Genomic DNA, 18,485 nt, shown 5'->3' with positions numbered 1-18,485 from the left:
CCTGGCTGGCAGTTTGTTACCTGGCTGACGAGTTTGACATTTGGGAAAAGTAGCTGTTGCTATGGTTATTGTCAGGAACACACAGAAGAGAAGTTCCTAGCGAGTGAAAGGTGAGCCGGTGTGCTTTGAGATACCGAGGAATTGACACCTAATCACTTAGAGATATTCAGTCCCCGTTCTATCCCTGAATTCAGTGGCTTAGAGACCCAGCAGGCTCGTTAGCAAGCTTCAGGGGGGATTGTCTTAAATCTCCACCCACAGGGGTTTGATGTCGTTCCCACATTTCCACTCCAACCCTGTTCGCCTCAAGGCAGTATGATGATGAACCACAATAGTAGATGTTGCTATTTCAGATCCCTCTGTCCTTGTAGGCTAAAACCCAGTGAAGCAGCACTGGATTCTGACAAAAGCAGGAAACCGAAGACTGTGTAAATTAGCATAATAATAAAACAGAATACTGTTGGATTACTTGGATGGGATAAACAATAGAACAGAGCACGGTGAAATGCAGACTAGAATAGAACAGAATACAATGCCACTCAATATGCCTTGGTGAAATCCAGTTGAACCCATTGGGTACACAGGGATAATATGCTGCAATGTGACACAATACAGCAGATGATTCCACCTGAATAAATGATAGATTGGTATTCATAGCAAGCCATTTTGTTAAAAAAAACACAACTCAGAAATGTACAAAATAATGTTAGGCCTATGTGTAAAATGGTGTTTGTTAAAATGTATAATGTCTGCTTAATATAATTTTAAGGATTATTTCACGTTCCAAAATAACCATACTGTTAATCACACTGACTACATGAACCCCTTCCTGAGTGCTAACTCATTTACGTTTCATTCCAGGGATAACAGTGCTGCTTTCACTGACCGTCTTCATGTTGCTGGTGGCAGAGATCATGCCTGCAACCTCTGACTCAGTACCTCTAATCGGTAAGATTGTCTATTTTTAAATTGGAAATTACAATTGTAATGGCTGCCATTTTGAAAAGGCTAACAGTATAATTTAATCATCTTCAGGAGAGGGAGAGCTATTGGAGGCTTGGAAGTGACTTAGTGTAAATTCCTCATCTCTGTATTTATCAAACCACTCAATTGTGTGGGGGGCTATTTCTTAACCTGAAAGATATTGATTTGGGAAGAGTGACAAATGAGAACCTCTCATTGAGATAGAATTATGCCCATTTTAGTAACTTATGGTATGGGGAGTTCTGTCATTTAGCCACTAGTCCTCTGTCCACATTCATCTCTCCTCCTCTCCGTCCTCTCTTCCTCTCTCTCTCTATCTTCTCTCTCTCTCTCTCTCTCTCTCTCTCTTTCTCTCTTTCTCTCTCTCTCTCTGGGGGAAGATGTTCTCTCTCTCTTTATCTCTCTATATTTTTCTCTTTTTCTCTCTCTCTCTCTCTCTCTCTCTCTCTCTCTCTCTCTCTCTCTCTCTCTCTCTCTCTCTCTCTTTCTCTCTCTCTCTCTCTCTCTCTCTCTCTCTCTCTCTCTCTCTCTCTCTCTCTCTCTCTCTCTCTCTCTCTCTCTCTCTCTCTCTCTCTCTATCTTTCTCTCTATCTTTATCTCTCTCTCTCTCTTTATTGTAGCTCAGTACTTTGCCACCACCATGGTCATTGTGGGTCTCTCTGTGATCGCTACGGTTCTGGTCTTACAATATCACCATCACGATCCTGATGGAAGCAAGATGCCTAAGTGGGTGAGTGTATTTTTACACAAACTCATGATCTGAAATTACTATGAAATCTTATTAGTTACTCACTAGTTCTACATCCGGACTCCCATTGTTGTGATTCTGCCAAAGAAAGCCTTTCAGTGATAGAGCGCTTTAGAATAGTTTTCAAAACCCTTTGCCTGGTAAGGGGAAAGTCATTCACTGACAATGTGTAGCACCAATCTGAGTGATGCCCAGTAGCCATTTTGTGCTAGAACATTGGCTATCATAGTGGAGGGCTGAGGAAGACTTTGGGACAATTAGAAGCAGGGGAGAATTAGGCAGCCATGATAGCGTGAAGGGCCAGGGAACACTGTTGACATGCGATCGTCACCACTGAGTGTCAGAACACCTCATTCAAAGGAATCATGCTGGGAGGATTTGAGTGAAAGTTTAATATTCTCTCTCTTAGTATCTCCAGTCAGTACACTGCCGGCACAGTACATTCATTCTGGTTTTACTCTCTGATTGTGTGAAGACTCGGGTGATTCTGCTCAACTGGTGCGCCTGGTTCCTGCGTATGAAGCGGCCCGGTGAGGACCGTGTACGCCCGGCCTGCCACAACAAGCATCCCCGTGGGAGCCTCACCAGCATGGACCTGAACACCAGCGCCTCAGCCCCCCACTCCACCAACGGCAACATGCTCTACATCGGCCTGGAGAGCATGCACTACACTACAGCTGCCACCTCCCCCGACTCCGGAGTGCTGTGCGGCCGTCTGGTGTGTGGTCGGGGGGAGGACGAGGTGCTCTTGCCCACGCGGCCCACCTCTTCGGCAGGGAGCCTGGAGCCCGATCTGGCCAAGCTCCTGGATGAGGTGCGCTACATCGCCAAGCGTTTCCGCGACCAAGATGAGGATGAGTTGGTGTGCAACGAGTGGAAGTTTGCGGCTTCAGTTATCGACCGGCTCTGTCTCATGGCCTTCTCTCTCTTCACCATCCTCTGCACCATCGGTATCCTCATGTCGGCACCTAACTTTGTAGAAGCCATTTCCAAAGACTTCTTTACCTGAGAGCTTGAAACGTTCACATGCTTTAGCCAATAAATACACTACATTGTTTTTGAAATCTCACATTACAAGACACATACTTATATCAAATGATGTAATATTTGTCTGTGATATAGAGAGAGAATACATTATGTCTGCATAAATATTGAATTTACAAGATGTACAGTTTTTTCACATTCAACTATTTCCCTGCAGGATGCTGCAGGATGACATCTGGTGGAAAATCGTGTTGTATGTAACTGGCTTAAAGGAATCTAGGCCTTAGATGTTACAGCCAACCAACACAGAAGAGTTAATAGCCATGCCTTGTATAGCTTTATAAATACCAAGGTTACTTCAATTGAATCCAATGTGTTTTTGTCCACTTCAGTAATTGCTTATTGGCTACCCTTTATAACTCTCTCAGTTCAAAACGTTCCAAACTTTTTCTCTTATGTGGTGTAAAGAAAAATTGATGGATACCTTTGGGTTCAAGGTTTCTGTCAAAGTTATTGTTGGTTTTGTGTTTGTAGATCGTGTGGTGATATGTAGTGTGTCGTTTTCTGTGATTTGAAAATATCCATCACAAAAACACCTTTTTGAGTTTTGGCAACTTTATTGCATCATCATCATCATCATCATCATCATCATTATGTCTACAAGAACAAAAAACAATACTCCATCAGCATTATGTTTGCACCTGTAGATTAAAAAAAACTAAAACTGATTGAATTGCCTTTTTGTTTATTTACTGATCATTTCAATACGTCGTAGTGCTTGGGTTTATAAAGCATCCCTAGAAGATTTGTGACAGGTGCAGCATGTCCTCCATCAGCCTGGTCTCATAGACTAGACGTAGCATAGTCAATATAAATCCGGGACTCTCAAATGAGTATATGTTATGTTTGGTATGGTTACATAAGACAGTGTCTTGGATTTACGTAAATAATCATATGAAATGCTCTAAGACCAGGTGGCCTCCATTCATGACATTCTCACTAAAGTGTTTGTTACCACTTGTTTTTGTTGTTGTTTATTAAACAGTTTTACTGTAGATGCTGTACATGGAGTTTGAGGACTGATTATGTCAGTACATTCTCCCTCTCTAAAACACATGAATGGAATTGAACCTGTTTTGATTGAAGCTTCATCTTCTTTTATTCTATGATCAAGTATCTGTGCCACATACAGTATATGTTTTGTGGACTCTCACAAATAAATTTATTTTTCTAGATGTGAACTACAATGTATCTTGATTTAATTACAGTTGCTTTATCATTTACTAAGTATGTGTAAAGTGGGATATTTACGCAGTATATTGCTATACTTTCAGCACTTCAGTTCATCAATAAGAGCATAAACTTTATTACAGTATCACCTACATAACATATAATGTCCATATTGTCTTCAAACAGCAAGAGCAAACCTGATATGGTGATCCCTCAGAAATGTACTCATTGCTTATATGGGTATTCAAGAGCAGAAATAATGATCATTAAGATATACATTTACTTTATCATGACTTGATCTCCCATTTTAGGCTAATATTACAATGTTATGATTATGAATAGATAAAGCTGTTGGCTTTTTGCAGTATATAGGATGGAAACATATTGCTATCAGGCTGTTGTGTTATTTTCTAATGTAATCCATTTTAAGAATCAGACTAAGTATAATGATTCTGAAATACAGCTCTTAAATGTCATTGTCTACAACATTGGGATGTCATTTGTAGCCAGCAGCATGTTATTTATTACATATAAACCACCTTTATCAGATAGTCAGTGCTTGACTTGGACAGGAGCTCACCGGACTGAGGTAGTCAGTGTTTGACTTGGACAGGAGCTCACCGGACTGAGGTAGTCAGTGCTTGACTTGGACAGGAGCTCACCGGACTGAGGTAGTCAGTGCTTGACTTGGACAGGAGCTCACCGGACTGAGGTAGTCAGTGTTTGACTTGGACAGGAGCTCACCGGACTGAGGTAGTCAGTGCTTGACTTGGACAGGAGCTCACCGGACTGAGGTAGTCAGTGCTTGACTTGGACAGGAGCTCACCGGACTGAGGTAGTCAGTGCTTGACCCGGACAGGAGCTCACCGGACTGAGGTAGTCAGTGCTTGACCTGGACAGGAGCTCACCGGACTGAGGTAGTCAGTGCTTGACCTGGACAGGAGCTCACCGGACTGAGGTAGTCAGTGCTTGACCTGGACAGGAGCTCACCGGACTGAGGTAGTCAGTGCTTGACCTGGACAGGAGCTCACCGGACTGAGGTAGTCAGTGCTTGACCTGGACAGGAGCTCACCGGACTGAGGTAGTCAGTGCTTGACCTGGACAGGAGCTCACCGGACTGAGGTAGTCCGTGCTTGACCTGGGCAGGAGCTCACCGGACTGAGGTAGTCAGTGCTTGACTTGGACAGGAGCTCACCGGACTGAGGTAGTCAGTGCTTGACCTGGGCAGGAGCTCACCGGACTGAGGTAGTCAGTGCTTGACCTGGACAGGAGGTCACCGGACTGAGGTAGTCAGTGCTTGACCTGGACAGGAGGTCACCGGACTGAGGTAGTCAGTGCTTGACCTGGACAGGAGGTCACCGGACTGAGGTAGTCAGTGCTTGACCTGGACAGGAGCTCACCGGACTGAGGTAGTCAGTACTTGACCTGGACAGGAGGTCACCGGACTGAGGTAGTCAGTGCTTGACCTGGACAGGAGCTCACCGGACTGAGGTAGTCAGTGCTTGACCTGGACAGGAGCTCACCGGGCTGAGATAGTCAGTGCTTGACCTGGACAGGAGGTCACCGGACTGAGGTAGTCAGTGCTTGACCTGGACAGGAGCTCACCGGACTGAGGTAGTCAGTGCTTGACAGGAGCTGGACTGAGGAGGTCACCTGGACAGGAGGTCACCGGACTGAGGTAGTCAGTGCTTGACCTGGACAGGAGCTCACCGGGCTGAGATAGTCAGTGCTTGACCTGGACAGGAGGTCACCGGACTGAGGTAGTCAGTGCTTGACCTGGACAGGAGCTCACCGGACTGAGGTAGTCAGTGATTGACTTGGACAGGAGCTCACCGGACTGAGGTAGTCAGTGCTTGACTTGGACAGGAGCTTACCGGGCTGAGGACCGGCACCTACATCTTTCTACTGCTGGAGCTCCTGCTCCTCTTATAGAATATTATCTCAAAAGTATTGTGGAGCTCCTGCTCCTCTTATAGAATATTAGCCTAAAAGTATTGTGGAGCTCCTGTTCCTCTTATAGAATATTATCTCAAAAGTACTGTGGAGCTCCTGTTCCTCTTATAGAATATTATCTCAAAAGTACTGTGGAGCTCCTGTTCCTCTTATAGAATATTATCTCAAAAGTATTGTGGAGCTCCTGTTCCTCTTATAGAATATTAGCCTAAAAGTACTGTGGAGCTCCTGTTCCTCTTATAGAATATTATCTCAAAAGTATTGTGGAGCTCCTGTTCCTCTTATAGAATATTATCTCAAAAGTACTGTGGAGCTCCTGTTCCTCTTACAGAATATTAGCCTAAAAGTATTGTGGAGCTCCTGTTCCTCTTATAGAATATTATCTCAAAAGTACTGTGGAGCTCCTGTTCCTCTTACAGAATATTATCTCAAAAGTATTGTGGAGCTCCTGTTCCTCTTATAGAATATTAGCCTGAAAGTACTGCAGAGCTCCTGTTCCTCTTATAGAATATTAGCCTAAAAGTACTGTGGAGCTCCTGTTCCTCTTATAGAATATTATCTCAAAAGTATTGTGGAGCTCCTGTTCCTCTTATAGAATATTAGCCTAAAAGTACTGTGGAGCTCCTGTTCCTCTTATAGAATATTAGCCTAAAAGTATTGTGGAGCTCCTGTTCCTCTTATAGAATATTAGCCTAAAAGTACTGTGGAGCTCCTGTTCCTCTTATATAATATTAGCCTAAAAGTACTGTGGAGCTCTTGCACCTAGATATTTAACAGTACCGGCACCCAACATTAGTACTGACACCTATTTCAGTCCAAGTCAAGCACAGCAGATGGTCAAGATTTCACTTGGAGCTCATTCAACAGAGCCATTATGCTAAGAAGGAAACACAAGTGGATTGTGCTAAATATTTGCTGAGTGTGACAAACCACCAACACCCATTTCTTAAATAAATCTTTGTTATCAAAAGAGCATTTGAGCACTGGATAATTTAATGATGCAGTAATGGATAGGCATATTCCACTTAGTATTTTGGCAACCCTTTCCATAATCATACTGGCAGTATAATGTTGAACAAATCAGACTTGAGGTACTGGAACTATGGCCCATAAAAGGCATTGTAAAGAGTATTTGGTATCTACTATATAACAATGACATGCCTATAAAGTTTTATTCTCCCTGCAAGTACATGATGAAGTTGAAATTTTGTCTATTGATTTCAGATTGAGGCCGAGGTGGGTCTACGACTGACAAACTTTATATAGGCCTAGTTACTTACTGTATAAACATTTGTAAAGGATGATTTTTAAAATGATATTATTTGTGGTTATTTGATGTTCTCCGGTTAACTTTAGGTGAGCTAAAGTTCTACATACGCTAGAAATGTGTATCTAACTACACCTAACACAACTTTCAGGGAAAGTAGGCTCTGCTTATTGCATAGTCTCCCTAGGCAGACGGGTTGCTTCCCAGGCTCCCACATGCTTTAGGTCTTGGATTGAGAATACCTACTGCATGCATTTGATACCAGTTCACTGAGATGTTCATTCCATAGAGATGTATAGAGGACTCGAGTGTCCAAAAGCCTGGTTAAAAGTGGGCAGCACCATTGAGGACTTTCAACATTAAGTAGTCAACTGGATGGGACTTTCTATGGGTTAAGGAAGGATCACATAATTCCTTCCAGGTCATCAGGAGGGATCAGCCAAATAATTATACTCCTGAGCAAACATTTCATAACTGCAGGCGTCACAAAATTGCCAACCTTGACTGTATACCTGTTGAGACAACACAGTCCAGGTGGCAGTATGCACCCTTTCAGTTTATTTACCAAACGTTTATTTGCCTATGCTCTCACAGATGCCATAATGGGGCAGATACAATGTTGCAATCTCAATACATCTCTATGGTTCATTCTCACAGAGGTTTTGTCAATTCCTAAACTGCCACCTAGTGACTGTAATGCTGAATCAAGCTTATAGGCAAACGAGGCACGTGACTTGCTGTAATAAGGGTGGGGTGGCTAAAACGTACATTGTTGTTGTTCTGTATGATTGAAATGTTCACCTTCCGTGTGAATTGATTATATGCTGACATTTTCTAATTATTCGTATTGTATGAAGTCATTGACATAATTTTCTGTCAAAGTTGGGAGGAACCTTCAGTATCCTTTAGTACACTGTTTCTGGTGGGAAGGGATTCTTTGTTGCACCCTGCGTGCGCATTTGTTATTCAACCGGCTTACAACAGGAGTAGCTAACATCCTTATATTGAAATTGCCATATTAAAGTTGTTTTAACTTTCATAATGTCGGATGCCTTGCTTCAATGGTGTGTGGACCAGTTGCACCACAACTTTGGCTTGGAGGCCAGTGAAGACATAGTCCAGTAAGTAGCTAACGTTAGCTAAATGTTGATTTAAAATAGTGAGCTAGCTGTCTGTCTTTTGACAGTTGCCCCTCTCATGTTAAAGTTAATACAATTGTCAACGACATCATTATTACTATTAGGTCTGTAAACTTGTCAATCTTTCCAGTTCATTCAGCTAGCAAGATATGTAGCCATTTGCACTTGCCTGCTAACTAGCTAGCTTTTCCAGGTGGCCATATCTTAATGTCACTTCGTCAAAATCATGGTATAAGTTACTAAGCCAAAGCATGGACTGACTGACTGAGATGGACGTAAATCAAGGTTTACCAAAGTAGGCCTAGTTGTCATATGGCAACATTTCAACAACGAGCTCCACTATCTAGGCAAGCTATAAAAGCGTTTCATTGACATTCTTCTCACTATCAACAGGTATATTCTGTCCATCGACAATGCGGACGAGATAGCGGAGTATGTTGGGGACCTCCTTCAGGGCACTGATGGAAGGAAGAAGCAGTTTTTAGATGAACTCCTGGACAGATGGCAGCGGTCTCAGACACTGACTCCTGACAGCACTGGCCTGTTCCCCATAAACTCTCTGTCAGGAACAGGTAGGATGCCTTCTTCCGTTGCCACATTGGCTCTGACCTGTTCCTCATAAACTCTCTGTCAGGAACAGGTAGGATGCCTTCTTCCGTTGCCACATTGGCTCTGACCTGTTCCCCATAAACTCTCTGTCAGGAACAGGTAGGATGCCTTCTTCCGTTGCCACATTGGCACTGACCTGTTGTCTTATTGTTTGATATGTTTATTTTTAAAGTTATATATATTTTATAAGTCGTTTTCTTGTCAGGCTATATGGTTCCTAATGCACAATGCCAACAGTAGTGAGTCTGAAGACTGTTGTAATGTCCATCCTGTCCTTGTTAAGTGACTGTCCAAACACAGTAACAAGTACATGCATGAGAGGGAAAGCTAACCAATATATGCTTCTCTAGATGCTCAAGACATGTCCAAGGACTCCCAGAAGAAATCCAAGCGCAAAGGCAGGAACAAGCAAGAGGTGATGGTTGTTAGCCAAGCAGAGCCTGAGCCTGAGGTGGTGAAAACTCCCATTGACCTAATGAAGGCCCAGGAGAGCGGCAGCTCCTCGTCACAGAAGAAGAAGAAGAACACATTTGTGAGCCTCTACAATAAAGAGGGCCAGGACAAGCTGGCTATCCTGCTGCCCGGGCGCCATTCCTGCGAATGTCTGGCCCAGAAGCACAACCTCATCAACAACTGCATGAGCTGCGGACGCATTGTATGTGAGCAGGAGGGATCAGGGCCCTGCATCTTCTGCGGCAGCCTGGTGAGAAAACAACCCGTTTTAGATCACCTCTAACTTTGTTTGTTTTATGTTTCCCCAGTAAGTTATTAGAATGCATGTTACTAATACAAATTCAATTTGGCCTCTTAGAGAAGTATTTTCCCCTGGTTTTGCATGTTCTTCTATGAATTAACCAGGTATGCACCAAAGAGGAGCAAGAGATTCTGCAACGAGACTCCAACAAAAGTCAGAAACTGCGCAAGAAACTTATGGGTGAGACAAGCCACCAGTAGTATCTATCTACATAGCATATTAGAGAGTTGTTGAAGTCGGAAGTTTACATACACCGTAGCCAATTACATTTAAACTCAGTTTTTCACAATTCCTGACATTTAATCCTAGTAAAAAGTCCTTGTCTTAGGTCAGTTAGGATCACAAAGAATGTGAAATGTCCGAATAATAGAGAGAATGATTTATTTCAGCTTTGATTTCTTTCATCACATTCCCAGTGGGTCAGAAGTTTACATACACTCAATTCGTATTTGGTAGCATTGCCTTTACATTGTTTAACTTGGATCAAACGTTTCAGGTAGCCTTCCACAAGCTTCCCACAATAAGTTGGGTGAATTTTGGCCTATTCCTGGTGACAGAGCTGGTGTAACTGAGTCAGGTTTGTAGCATACGCTTTTTCAGTTCTGCCCACAAATGTTCTATAGGATTGAGGTAAGGGCTTTATGATGGCCACTCCAATACCTTGACTTTGTTGTCCTTAAGCCATTTTGCCACAACTTTGGAAGTATGCTTGGAGTTTTTGTCCATTTGGAAGACCCATTTACGACCAAGATTTAACTTCCTGACTGACTTGCTTCAATATATCCACATAATTTTTCTTCCTCATGATGCCATCTATTTTGTGAAGTACACCAGTCCCTCCTGCAGCAAAGCACCCCCACAACATGATGCTGCCACCCCCGTGCTTCACGGTTGGGATGGTGTTCTTCGGCTTGCAAGCCTCCCCCTTTTTCCTTCAAACATAATCATGGTCAATATGGCCAAATAGTTATATTTTTGTTTCATCAGACCAGAGGACATTCTCCAAAAAGTACGATCTTTGTCCCCATGTGCAATTGCAAACCGTAGTCTGGCTTTTTTATGGTGGTTTTGGAGCAGTGGCTTCTTCCTTGCTGAGCGGCCTTTCAGGTTATGTCGATATAGGACTCGTTTTACTGTGGATATAGATACTTTTGTACCGGTTTCCTCTAGCATCTTCACACGGTCCTTTGCTGCTGTTCTGGGATTGATTTGCACTTTTTGAACCAAAGTACGTTCATCTCTAGGAGACAGAATGCAGCTCCTTCCGGAGCGGTATGACGGCTGCGTGGTCCCATGGTGTTCATACTTGCGTACTATTGTTTGCACAGATGAACGTGGTACCAGGCGTTTGGAAATTGCTCCCAAGTTTGAACCAGACTTGTGGAGATCTTCAATAATTATTCTGTGGTCTTGGCTGATTTCTTTTGATTTTCCCATGATGTCAAGCAAAGAGGCACTGAGTTTGAAGGTAGGCCTTGAAATACATCAACAGGTACACCTCCATTTGACTCAAATTATGTCAAATAGCCTATCAGAAACTTCTAAAGCCATGATATAATTTTCTGGAAGTTTCCAAGCTGTTTAAAGGCACAGTATGTAAGCTTCTGACCCACTGGACTTGTGATGCATTGAATTATAAGTGAAATAATCTGCCTGCAAACAATTGTTGGAAAACTGACTTGTGTCATGCACAAAGTAGATGTCCTAACCGACTTGCCAAAATTATAGTTTGTTAACAAGAAATTTGTGGAGTGGTTGAAAAACAAGTTTTATTGACTCCAACCTAAGTGTATGTAAACTTTTGACTTCAACTGTATCTACATAGCATAGTAGGGAGTTGTTTGAATTCTATTTAATGTCTGTGTGCCCGTCTGTGTCTCTCAGAGGGGGCATCGGAGAGGGGCTATCTTCCACACCAAGAGGCAAAGATGAAGACTGGGTTAGAAAAGGCCCTTCAACATAAAGACAAACTGCTGGAATACGATAAGAACAGGTTGGGATGTAGTGTGCATGTAGTATTGATGTGATTTCACTCTCTCTGTTTAAAGTCAAATTCCTTATACTTTCTTCCTGATGCATTTGGAGGCTGTGTCCTTTATATGTGGAGGCTGTGTCCTTTATATGTGGAGGCTGTGTCCTTTATATGTGGAGGCTGTGTCCTTTATATGTGGAGGCTGTGTCCTTTATATGTGGAGGCTGTGTCCTTTATATGTGGAGGCTGTGTCCTTTATATGTGGAGGCTGTGTCCTTTATATGTGGAGGCTGTGTCCTTTATATTTGGAGGCTGTGTCCTTTATATGCCGAAGACAGGAGTGAGATTACCTTCATATCCCCTCCCCCTGTTTACATCGACAGTACGCGACGAACGCAGGTCCTGGATGACGAGTCAGACTACTTTGCCACCGACTCCAACCAGTGGCTGTCGCCTAGCGAGCGCGAGCACCTGAGGAAGAAGGAGGAGGAACTACGGGAGCTTCGCCACGCCTCCAGGAAGGACAGGAAGGTCACGCTGGACTTCACAGGCCGACAGGTGCTTGACGAGGGAGAGAATAACAGTCATTACTACAACAAGTGAGTGAATGACTTGAAAACATCTCAATTCACACCACAGGAGGTTGTTTGCACCTTAATTGGGGAGGACAGGCTCGTGGTAATGACTGGAGAACAGTAGGTGGAATGGTATCAAACACATGGTTTCTATGTGTTTCAATGCCATTCGCTTCGTTCCAGCCTTTATTGGGAGCCGTCCTCCCCTCAGCAGCCTCCACTAATTCACACCCTACTTCTCATATAGTTTACTACTGCAGACCGGAACACCATGGACTTGCTGATAGGACAACATGTCAGGTAGAGCAGAAACAGACTTAGTCCCAGGCTTAGTTATGTGAGTGCTTGGGTTACATAAACAAGAGTAGGTTTTTAATACACCCTTCAGACATTCACAACACAGTGATAACCTCCATTTCTCCTGGTAATGTATCCACACTGTTACAGCTAGAGGGGTTCACGTGTGTGTAGTTTGAAACAAGGCATCTAAAAAGCATCCTACTGACCACACTCCTTGGTGTTTTTAGGTTTGACGAGACGGTCAAGGCCCTCAACACAGGCACCAAGGGGAAAGCTCCCCAACGCCCTGAGGGACCAGCGGGGCGGCAGCACCTGAGAGAGCTGGTCAACCCCAACATCGTACAGGCTGCACCCAAGGTAGCACGCACACACACAGTATTTTCTCATGGCGTTGTGGCGTGTCTGTTTACCCTGGTAAATCCCTCTACAGCTGCTAACATTTTGTCAACATAATTCTGTGAATCTCTACTCATTTCTTTCTTTACCATGCATCTCCAGTGGGTGGACGTGGGCAGTGGCCCTCGGAGATCTCAGGATAAAGGTGTTGTTGGTACAGAGGGAGACGGCGCTGTTGGCCCAGAACGCTCCAGACTCCGGCTGCAGGACAGAGAGCTGCAGGAGATGGCAGACGGGGGCTGGTGCCTCAGCATGCACCAACCATGGGCCTCGCTACTGGTCAAAGGAATAAAGAGGTACAGAACACTCTAATAATGGGCCTCGCTATTGGTCAACAACATCCCTACTGGCCATGCTATTGGTCAAACGCATCCCTACTGGCCATGCTATTGGTCAACAACATCCCTACTGGCCACGCTGTTAGTCAAACGCATCCCTACTGGCCATGCTATTGGTCAAACGCATCCCTACTGGCCATGCTATTGGTCAAACACATCCCTACTGGCCATGCTATTGGTCAACAACATCCCTACTGGCCATGCTATTGGTCAACAACATCCCTACTGGCCATGCTATTGGTCAAACGCATCCCTACTGGCCATGCTATTGGTCAACAACATCCCTACTGGCCACGCTGTTGGTCAAACGCATCCCTACTGGCCATGCTATTGGTCAAACGCATCCCTACTGGCCATGCTATTGGTCAAACGCATCCCTACTGGCCATGCTATTGGTCAACAACATCCCTACTGGCCATGCTATTGGTCAACAACATCCCTACTGGCCATGCTATTGGTCAAACGCATCCCTCCTGGCCATGCTGTTGGTCAAACGCATCCCTACTGGCCATGCTATTGGTCAACAACATCCCTACTGGCCATGCTGTTGGTCAAACGCATCCCTACTGGCCATGCTATTGGTCAACAACATCCCTACTGGCCATGCTATTGGTCAAACGCATCCCTACTGGCCATGCTATTGGTCAAACGCATCCCTACTGGCCATGCTATTGGTCAAACGCATCCCTACTGGCCATGCTATTGGTCAAACGCATCCCTACTGGCCATGCTATTGGTCAAACGCATCCCTACTGGCCATGCTATTGGTCAAACGCATCCCTACTGGCCATGCTATTGGTCAAACGCATCCCTCCTGGCCATGCTATTGGTCAAATGCATCCCTACTGGCCATGCTATTGGTCAAACGCATCCCTCCTGGCCACTGGCAAACATGGCTATTGGTCAAACGCATCCCTACTAGCCATGCTATTAGTCAAACGCATCCCTACTGGCCATGCTATTGGTCAAACGCATCCCTACTGGCCATGCTGTTGGTCAAACGCATCCCTACTGGCCATGCTGTTGGTCAAACGCATCCCTACTGGCCATGCTGTTGGTCAAACGCATCCCTACTGGCCATGCTGTTGGTCAAACGCATCCCTACTGGCCATGCTATTGGTCAAACGCATCCCTACTGGCCATGCTATTGGTCAAACGCATCCCTACTGGCCATGCTATTGGTCAAACGCATCCCTACTGGCCATGCTATTGGTCAAACGCATCCCTACTGGCCATGCTATTGGTCAAACGCATCCCTACTGGCCATGCTATTGGTCAAACGCATCCCTACTGGCCATGCTATTGGTCAAACGCATCCCTACTGGCCATGCTATATCAGGAAGCACATAACACACTAACAATAGGCCCTGCAAAGACATTGAGTAGGAACAAAACACAACAAACAATGGACTATGTTATTGGTCAAAAGGCAGCCTTTTTGACTAGCCATTACAAATAAGTGTTACAAACTCATGTATGTAGTCCTCTTGTAGCTCAGTTAGTAGGACCTGGTCCTCTGTAGCTCAGTTAGTAGAACCTGGTCCTCTGTAGCTCAGTTAGTAGAACCTGGTCCTCTGTAGCTCAGTTAGTAGGACCTGGTCCTCTATAGCTCAGTTAGTAGGACCTGGTCCTCTGTAGCTCAGTTAGTAGGACCTGGTCCTCTGTAGCTCAGTTAGTAGGACCTGGTCCTCTGTAGCTCAGTTAGTAGAACCTGGTCCTCTGTAGCTCAGTTAGTAGAACCTGGTCCTCTGTAGCTCAGTTAGTAGAACCTGGTCCTCTGTAGCTCAGTTAGTAGAACCTGGTCCTCTGTAGCTCAGTTAGTAGAGCACGGTCCTCTGTAGCTCAGTTAGTAGAGCACGGTCCTCTGTAGCTCAGTTAGTAGAACCTGGTCCTCTGTAGCTCAGTTAGTAGAGCACGGTCCTCTGTAGCTCAGTTAGTAGAGCACGGTCCTCTGTAGCTCGGTTAGTAGAGCACGGTCCTCTGTAGCTCGGTTAGTTGAACATGGCGATTGCAATACCAGGACAGTGGGTTTGATTCCCGGGAACACCTGTATGTTAAAATGCATGACTGTAAATCAGTCTGGATTAAAGCGTCTGCTAAAAGGAATATGATGTGTGTCCAGGGTGGAGGGGAGGAGCTGGTACACATCCCACCGCGGGCTCCTGTGGATAGCAGCTGCAGCCAAGAGGCCCACCCCTGAGGAGGTCACTCAGGTGGAGAACATGTTCCTTCAGATCTACAAGAGAGGTACACACACACACACACACACAGTTACACACACACACACACACACACAATCTACCACTTTCTCTGGACCCCCCCCCCACACACACGCGGTTACACACACACACTGTTACACACAGACAGTCTACCACTTTCTCTACCCCCCCATACACACGCACACACCAATCAATTAAAATATTTATTAGGATGTATGTAAACATACTGTTGACTCTCACCGACCACCTTCCTCTCCCCAGATCTTAAGTTTCCTAAAGACTACCCCACCGGCTGCCTGCTGGGCTGTGTCAACATAACCGACTGTCTGTCTCAGGCGCAATACAAGGAGCAGGTTAGTGTGACCACGTACCTTCCTACACACACGCTTCTGTACACTGGTACGCGTACGAACATGCCCGGACACTCCGAGCACTTAGCTCTCTGTGAAGGCTATGTGATATTCTCCTGGTTAGTGTAGGAACCACAGACACTTCTAACAGACAGACAGGACATAGTTTCATCCTGGCTGGCGTGACACGCCCAACACGTCTCCTGTCTTTTCCCCTCCCTCTCAGCCAACAAAACACTCCAAGGGATAAAAACCAAGAGTCTGGAAAAATGTATGGAATTTTAAACTGTCTGTTCCCGGAATATTGTTTTTGACTGACGAGTTGCTCTTGTTCCAAGCGGTAGTCATCCTCTTCGATTAAACTGGGATGAAATGCTTTGTTCCAAAATAATCCTGTCATTATTGTTTAAAGCAATGGAGAAATGGATTTTCAAAGTCAACATAATTACAAGGTAATAGGTGTCAGGTAACAGTTCCCGTGCCCCAGAATACCAAGGTAACCTGCCTGAATGAAGCCATGAAGTGCTTTGAAAGGCTGGTCACATCAACACCGTTATCCCAGAAACCCTAGATCCACCCCAATTTGCATACCGCACCAACAGATCCACCGTAGCTCAGTTACACAATCTCTATTGCACTCCACACGGCCCTTTCCCACCTGGACAAAAGGAACACCTATGTGAGAATGCTATTCATTGACTACAGCGAAGCATTCAACACCATAGTGCCCTCTAATCTCATCACTAAGCTAAGGACCCTGGGACTAAACACCTCCCTCTGCAACTGGATCCTAGACTTCCTGATGGGCCGCGCCCAGGTGGTAAGGGTAGGTAACAACACATCCGTCACTCTGATCCTCAACATAGGGATCCCTCAGTGGTGCGTGCTCAGCCCCCTCCTGTACTCCCTGTTCACTCATGACTGCATGGCCAGGCACGACTCCAACACCATTATTAAGTTTTCTGATGACACAACAGTGGTAGGCCTGATCACCAACAGCGATGAGACAGCCTATAGGGAGGAGGTCAGAGACCTGACCATGTGGTGCAACATGATCAAGACAAAGAAGATGTTTGTGGACTACAGGAAAAGGAGAACCGAGCAGCCCCCATTCACATCGATGGGGCTGTAGTGGAGCAGGTTGAGAGCTTCAAGTTCCTTGGCATCCACATCACCAACAAACTAGAATGGTCCAAACACACCAAGACAGTTGTGAAGAGGGCACGAAAAAGCCCATTTCCCCCTCAGGAGACTGAAAAGATATGGCATGGGTCTTCAAATCCTCAAAAGGTTTTACAGTTGCACCATCGAGAGCATCCTGATGGGTTGCATCACTGCCTGGTATGGCAACTGCTCGGCGTCCGACCGCAAGGCACTACAGAGAGTAGTGCGTACGGCCCAGTACATCACCGGGGTCAAGCTTCCTGCTATCCAGGAACTCCATACTAAGCGGTGTCAGAGGAAGGCCCTAAAAATTGTCAACGACTCCAGCCACCCTAGTCATAGACTGTCCTCTCTGCTACCGCACGGCAAGCGGTACCGGAGCGCAAAGTCTAGGTCCAAGAGGCTTCTAAACAGCCTCTACACCCAAGCCATAAGACTCCTAAACAGCTAATCAAATGGCTACCCAGACTACCCCCCCCACGCTGCTGCTACTCTGTTATTATCTATGCATAGCCACTTTAATAACCCTACCTGCATGTACATAATTAACTCAATTGCCTCGACACCTGTGCCCCCGCATATTGACACATTGACTCTGTACCGGTACCCCATGTATATAGCTTCCACATTGACTCTGTACCGGTACCCCCTGTATATAGCCTCCACATTGACTCTGTACCGGTACCCCCTGTATATAGCCTCCACATTGACTCTGTACCGGTACCCCCTGTATATAGCCTCCACATTGACTCTGTACCGGTACCCCCTGTATATAGCCTCCACATTGACTCTGTACCGGTACCCCTGTATATAGCCTCCACATTGACTCTGTACCGGTACCCCCTGTATATAGCCTCCACATTGACTCTGTACCGGTACCCCCTGTATATAGCCTCCACATTGACTCTGTACCGGTACCCCCTGTATATAGCCTCCACATTGACTCTGTACAGTTACCCCTGTATATAGCCTCCACATTGACTCTGTACAGTTACCTCCACATTGACTCTGTACCGGTACCCCCTGTAGCCTCCACATTGACTCTGTACAGTTATTGACTCTGTACCGGTACCCCTGTTTATAGCCTCCACATTGACTCTGTACCACTACCCCCTGTATATAGCCTCCACATTGACTCTGTACCGGTACCCCATGTATATAGCCTCCACATTGACTCTGTACCGGTACCCCTGTATATAGCCTCCACATTGACTCTGTACCGGTACCCCCTGTATATAGCCTCCACATTGACTCTGTACCGGTACCCCCTGTATATAGCCTCCACATTGACTCTGTACCGGTACCCCCTGTATATAGCCTCCACATTGACTCTGTACCGGTACCCCCTGTATATAGCCTCCACATTGACTCTGTACCGGTACCCCCTGTATATAGCCTCCACATTGACTCTGTACCGGTACCCCCTGTATATAGCCTCCACATTGACTCTGTACCGGTACCCCTGTATATAGCCTCCACAGTGACTCTGTATACCCCTGTTTA

General features: G+C 45.4%; 2 protein-coding genes across 3 annotated transcripts in view; both read left to right on the top strand.

Moving 5' to 3' along the window:
* Window positions 1-3,957, top strand: part of LOC115117783 (neuronal acetylcholine receptor subunit alpha-7-like) — a 52,082-nt gene extending 48,125 nt beyond the window's left edge. The window contains exons 8-10 of the mRNA XM_065012328.1: window positions 862-948; window positions 1,605-1,714; window positions 2,208-3,957. Coding sequence (XP_064868400.1) covers window positions 862-948; window positions 1,605-1,714; window positions 2,208-2,741 — 731 coding nt within the window. The 3' untranslated portion in view covers window positions 2,742-3,957. The remainder of the gene's footprint in view (window positions 1-861; window positions 949-1,604; window positions 1,715-2,207) is intronic.
* A 4,123-nt stretch (window positions 3,958-8,080) lies between these two features.
* The window catches only part of trip4 (thyroid hormone receptor interactor 4), a 76,713-nt gene continuing 66,308 nt past the window's right edge, over window positions 8,081-18,485 (top strand). Inside the window, exons 1-10 of one of the 2 annotated variants that reach the window (XM_065012326.1) lie at window positions 8,081-8,287; window positions 8,699-8,877; window positions 9,265-9,617; window positions 9,773-9,848; window positions 11,553-11,661; window positions 12,024-12,239; window positions 12,743-12,872; window positions 13,014-13,207; window positions 15,372-15,496; window positions 15,730-15,821. In XM_065012326.1, coding sequence (XP_064868398.1) covers window positions 8,208-8,287; window positions 8,699-8,877; window positions 9,265-9,617; window positions 9,773-9,848; window positions 11,553-11,661; window positions 12,024-12,239; window positions 12,743-12,872; window positions 13,014-13,207; window positions 15,372-15,496; window positions 15,730-15,821 — 1,554 coding nt within the window. In that variant the 5' untranslated portion in view covers window positions 8,081-8,207. Of the gene's footprint in view, window positions 8,288-8,698; window positions 8,878-8,919; window positions 9,014-9,264; window positions 9,618-9,772; window positions 9,849-11,552; window positions 11,662-12,023; window positions 12,240-12,742; window positions 12,873-13,013; window positions 13,208-15,371; window positions 15,497-15,729; window positions 15,822-18,485 lie in introns of those variants that run through there. The other variant, XM_065012327.1, reaches the window with a different exon arrangement.

The sequence above is a fragment of the Oncorhynchus nerka genome, linkage group LG27 (genome assembly GCF_034236695.1).
Source record: "Oncorhynchus nerka isolate Pitt River linkage group LG27, Oner_Uvic_2.0, whole genome shotgun sequence".
Classification (NCBI taxonomy): domain Eukaryota; kingdom Metazoa; phylum Chordata; class Actinopteri; order Salmoniformes; family Salmonidae; genus Oncorhynchus; species Oncorhynchus nerka.
This window is presented reverse-complemented; position numbering and strand designations above follow the sequence as displayed.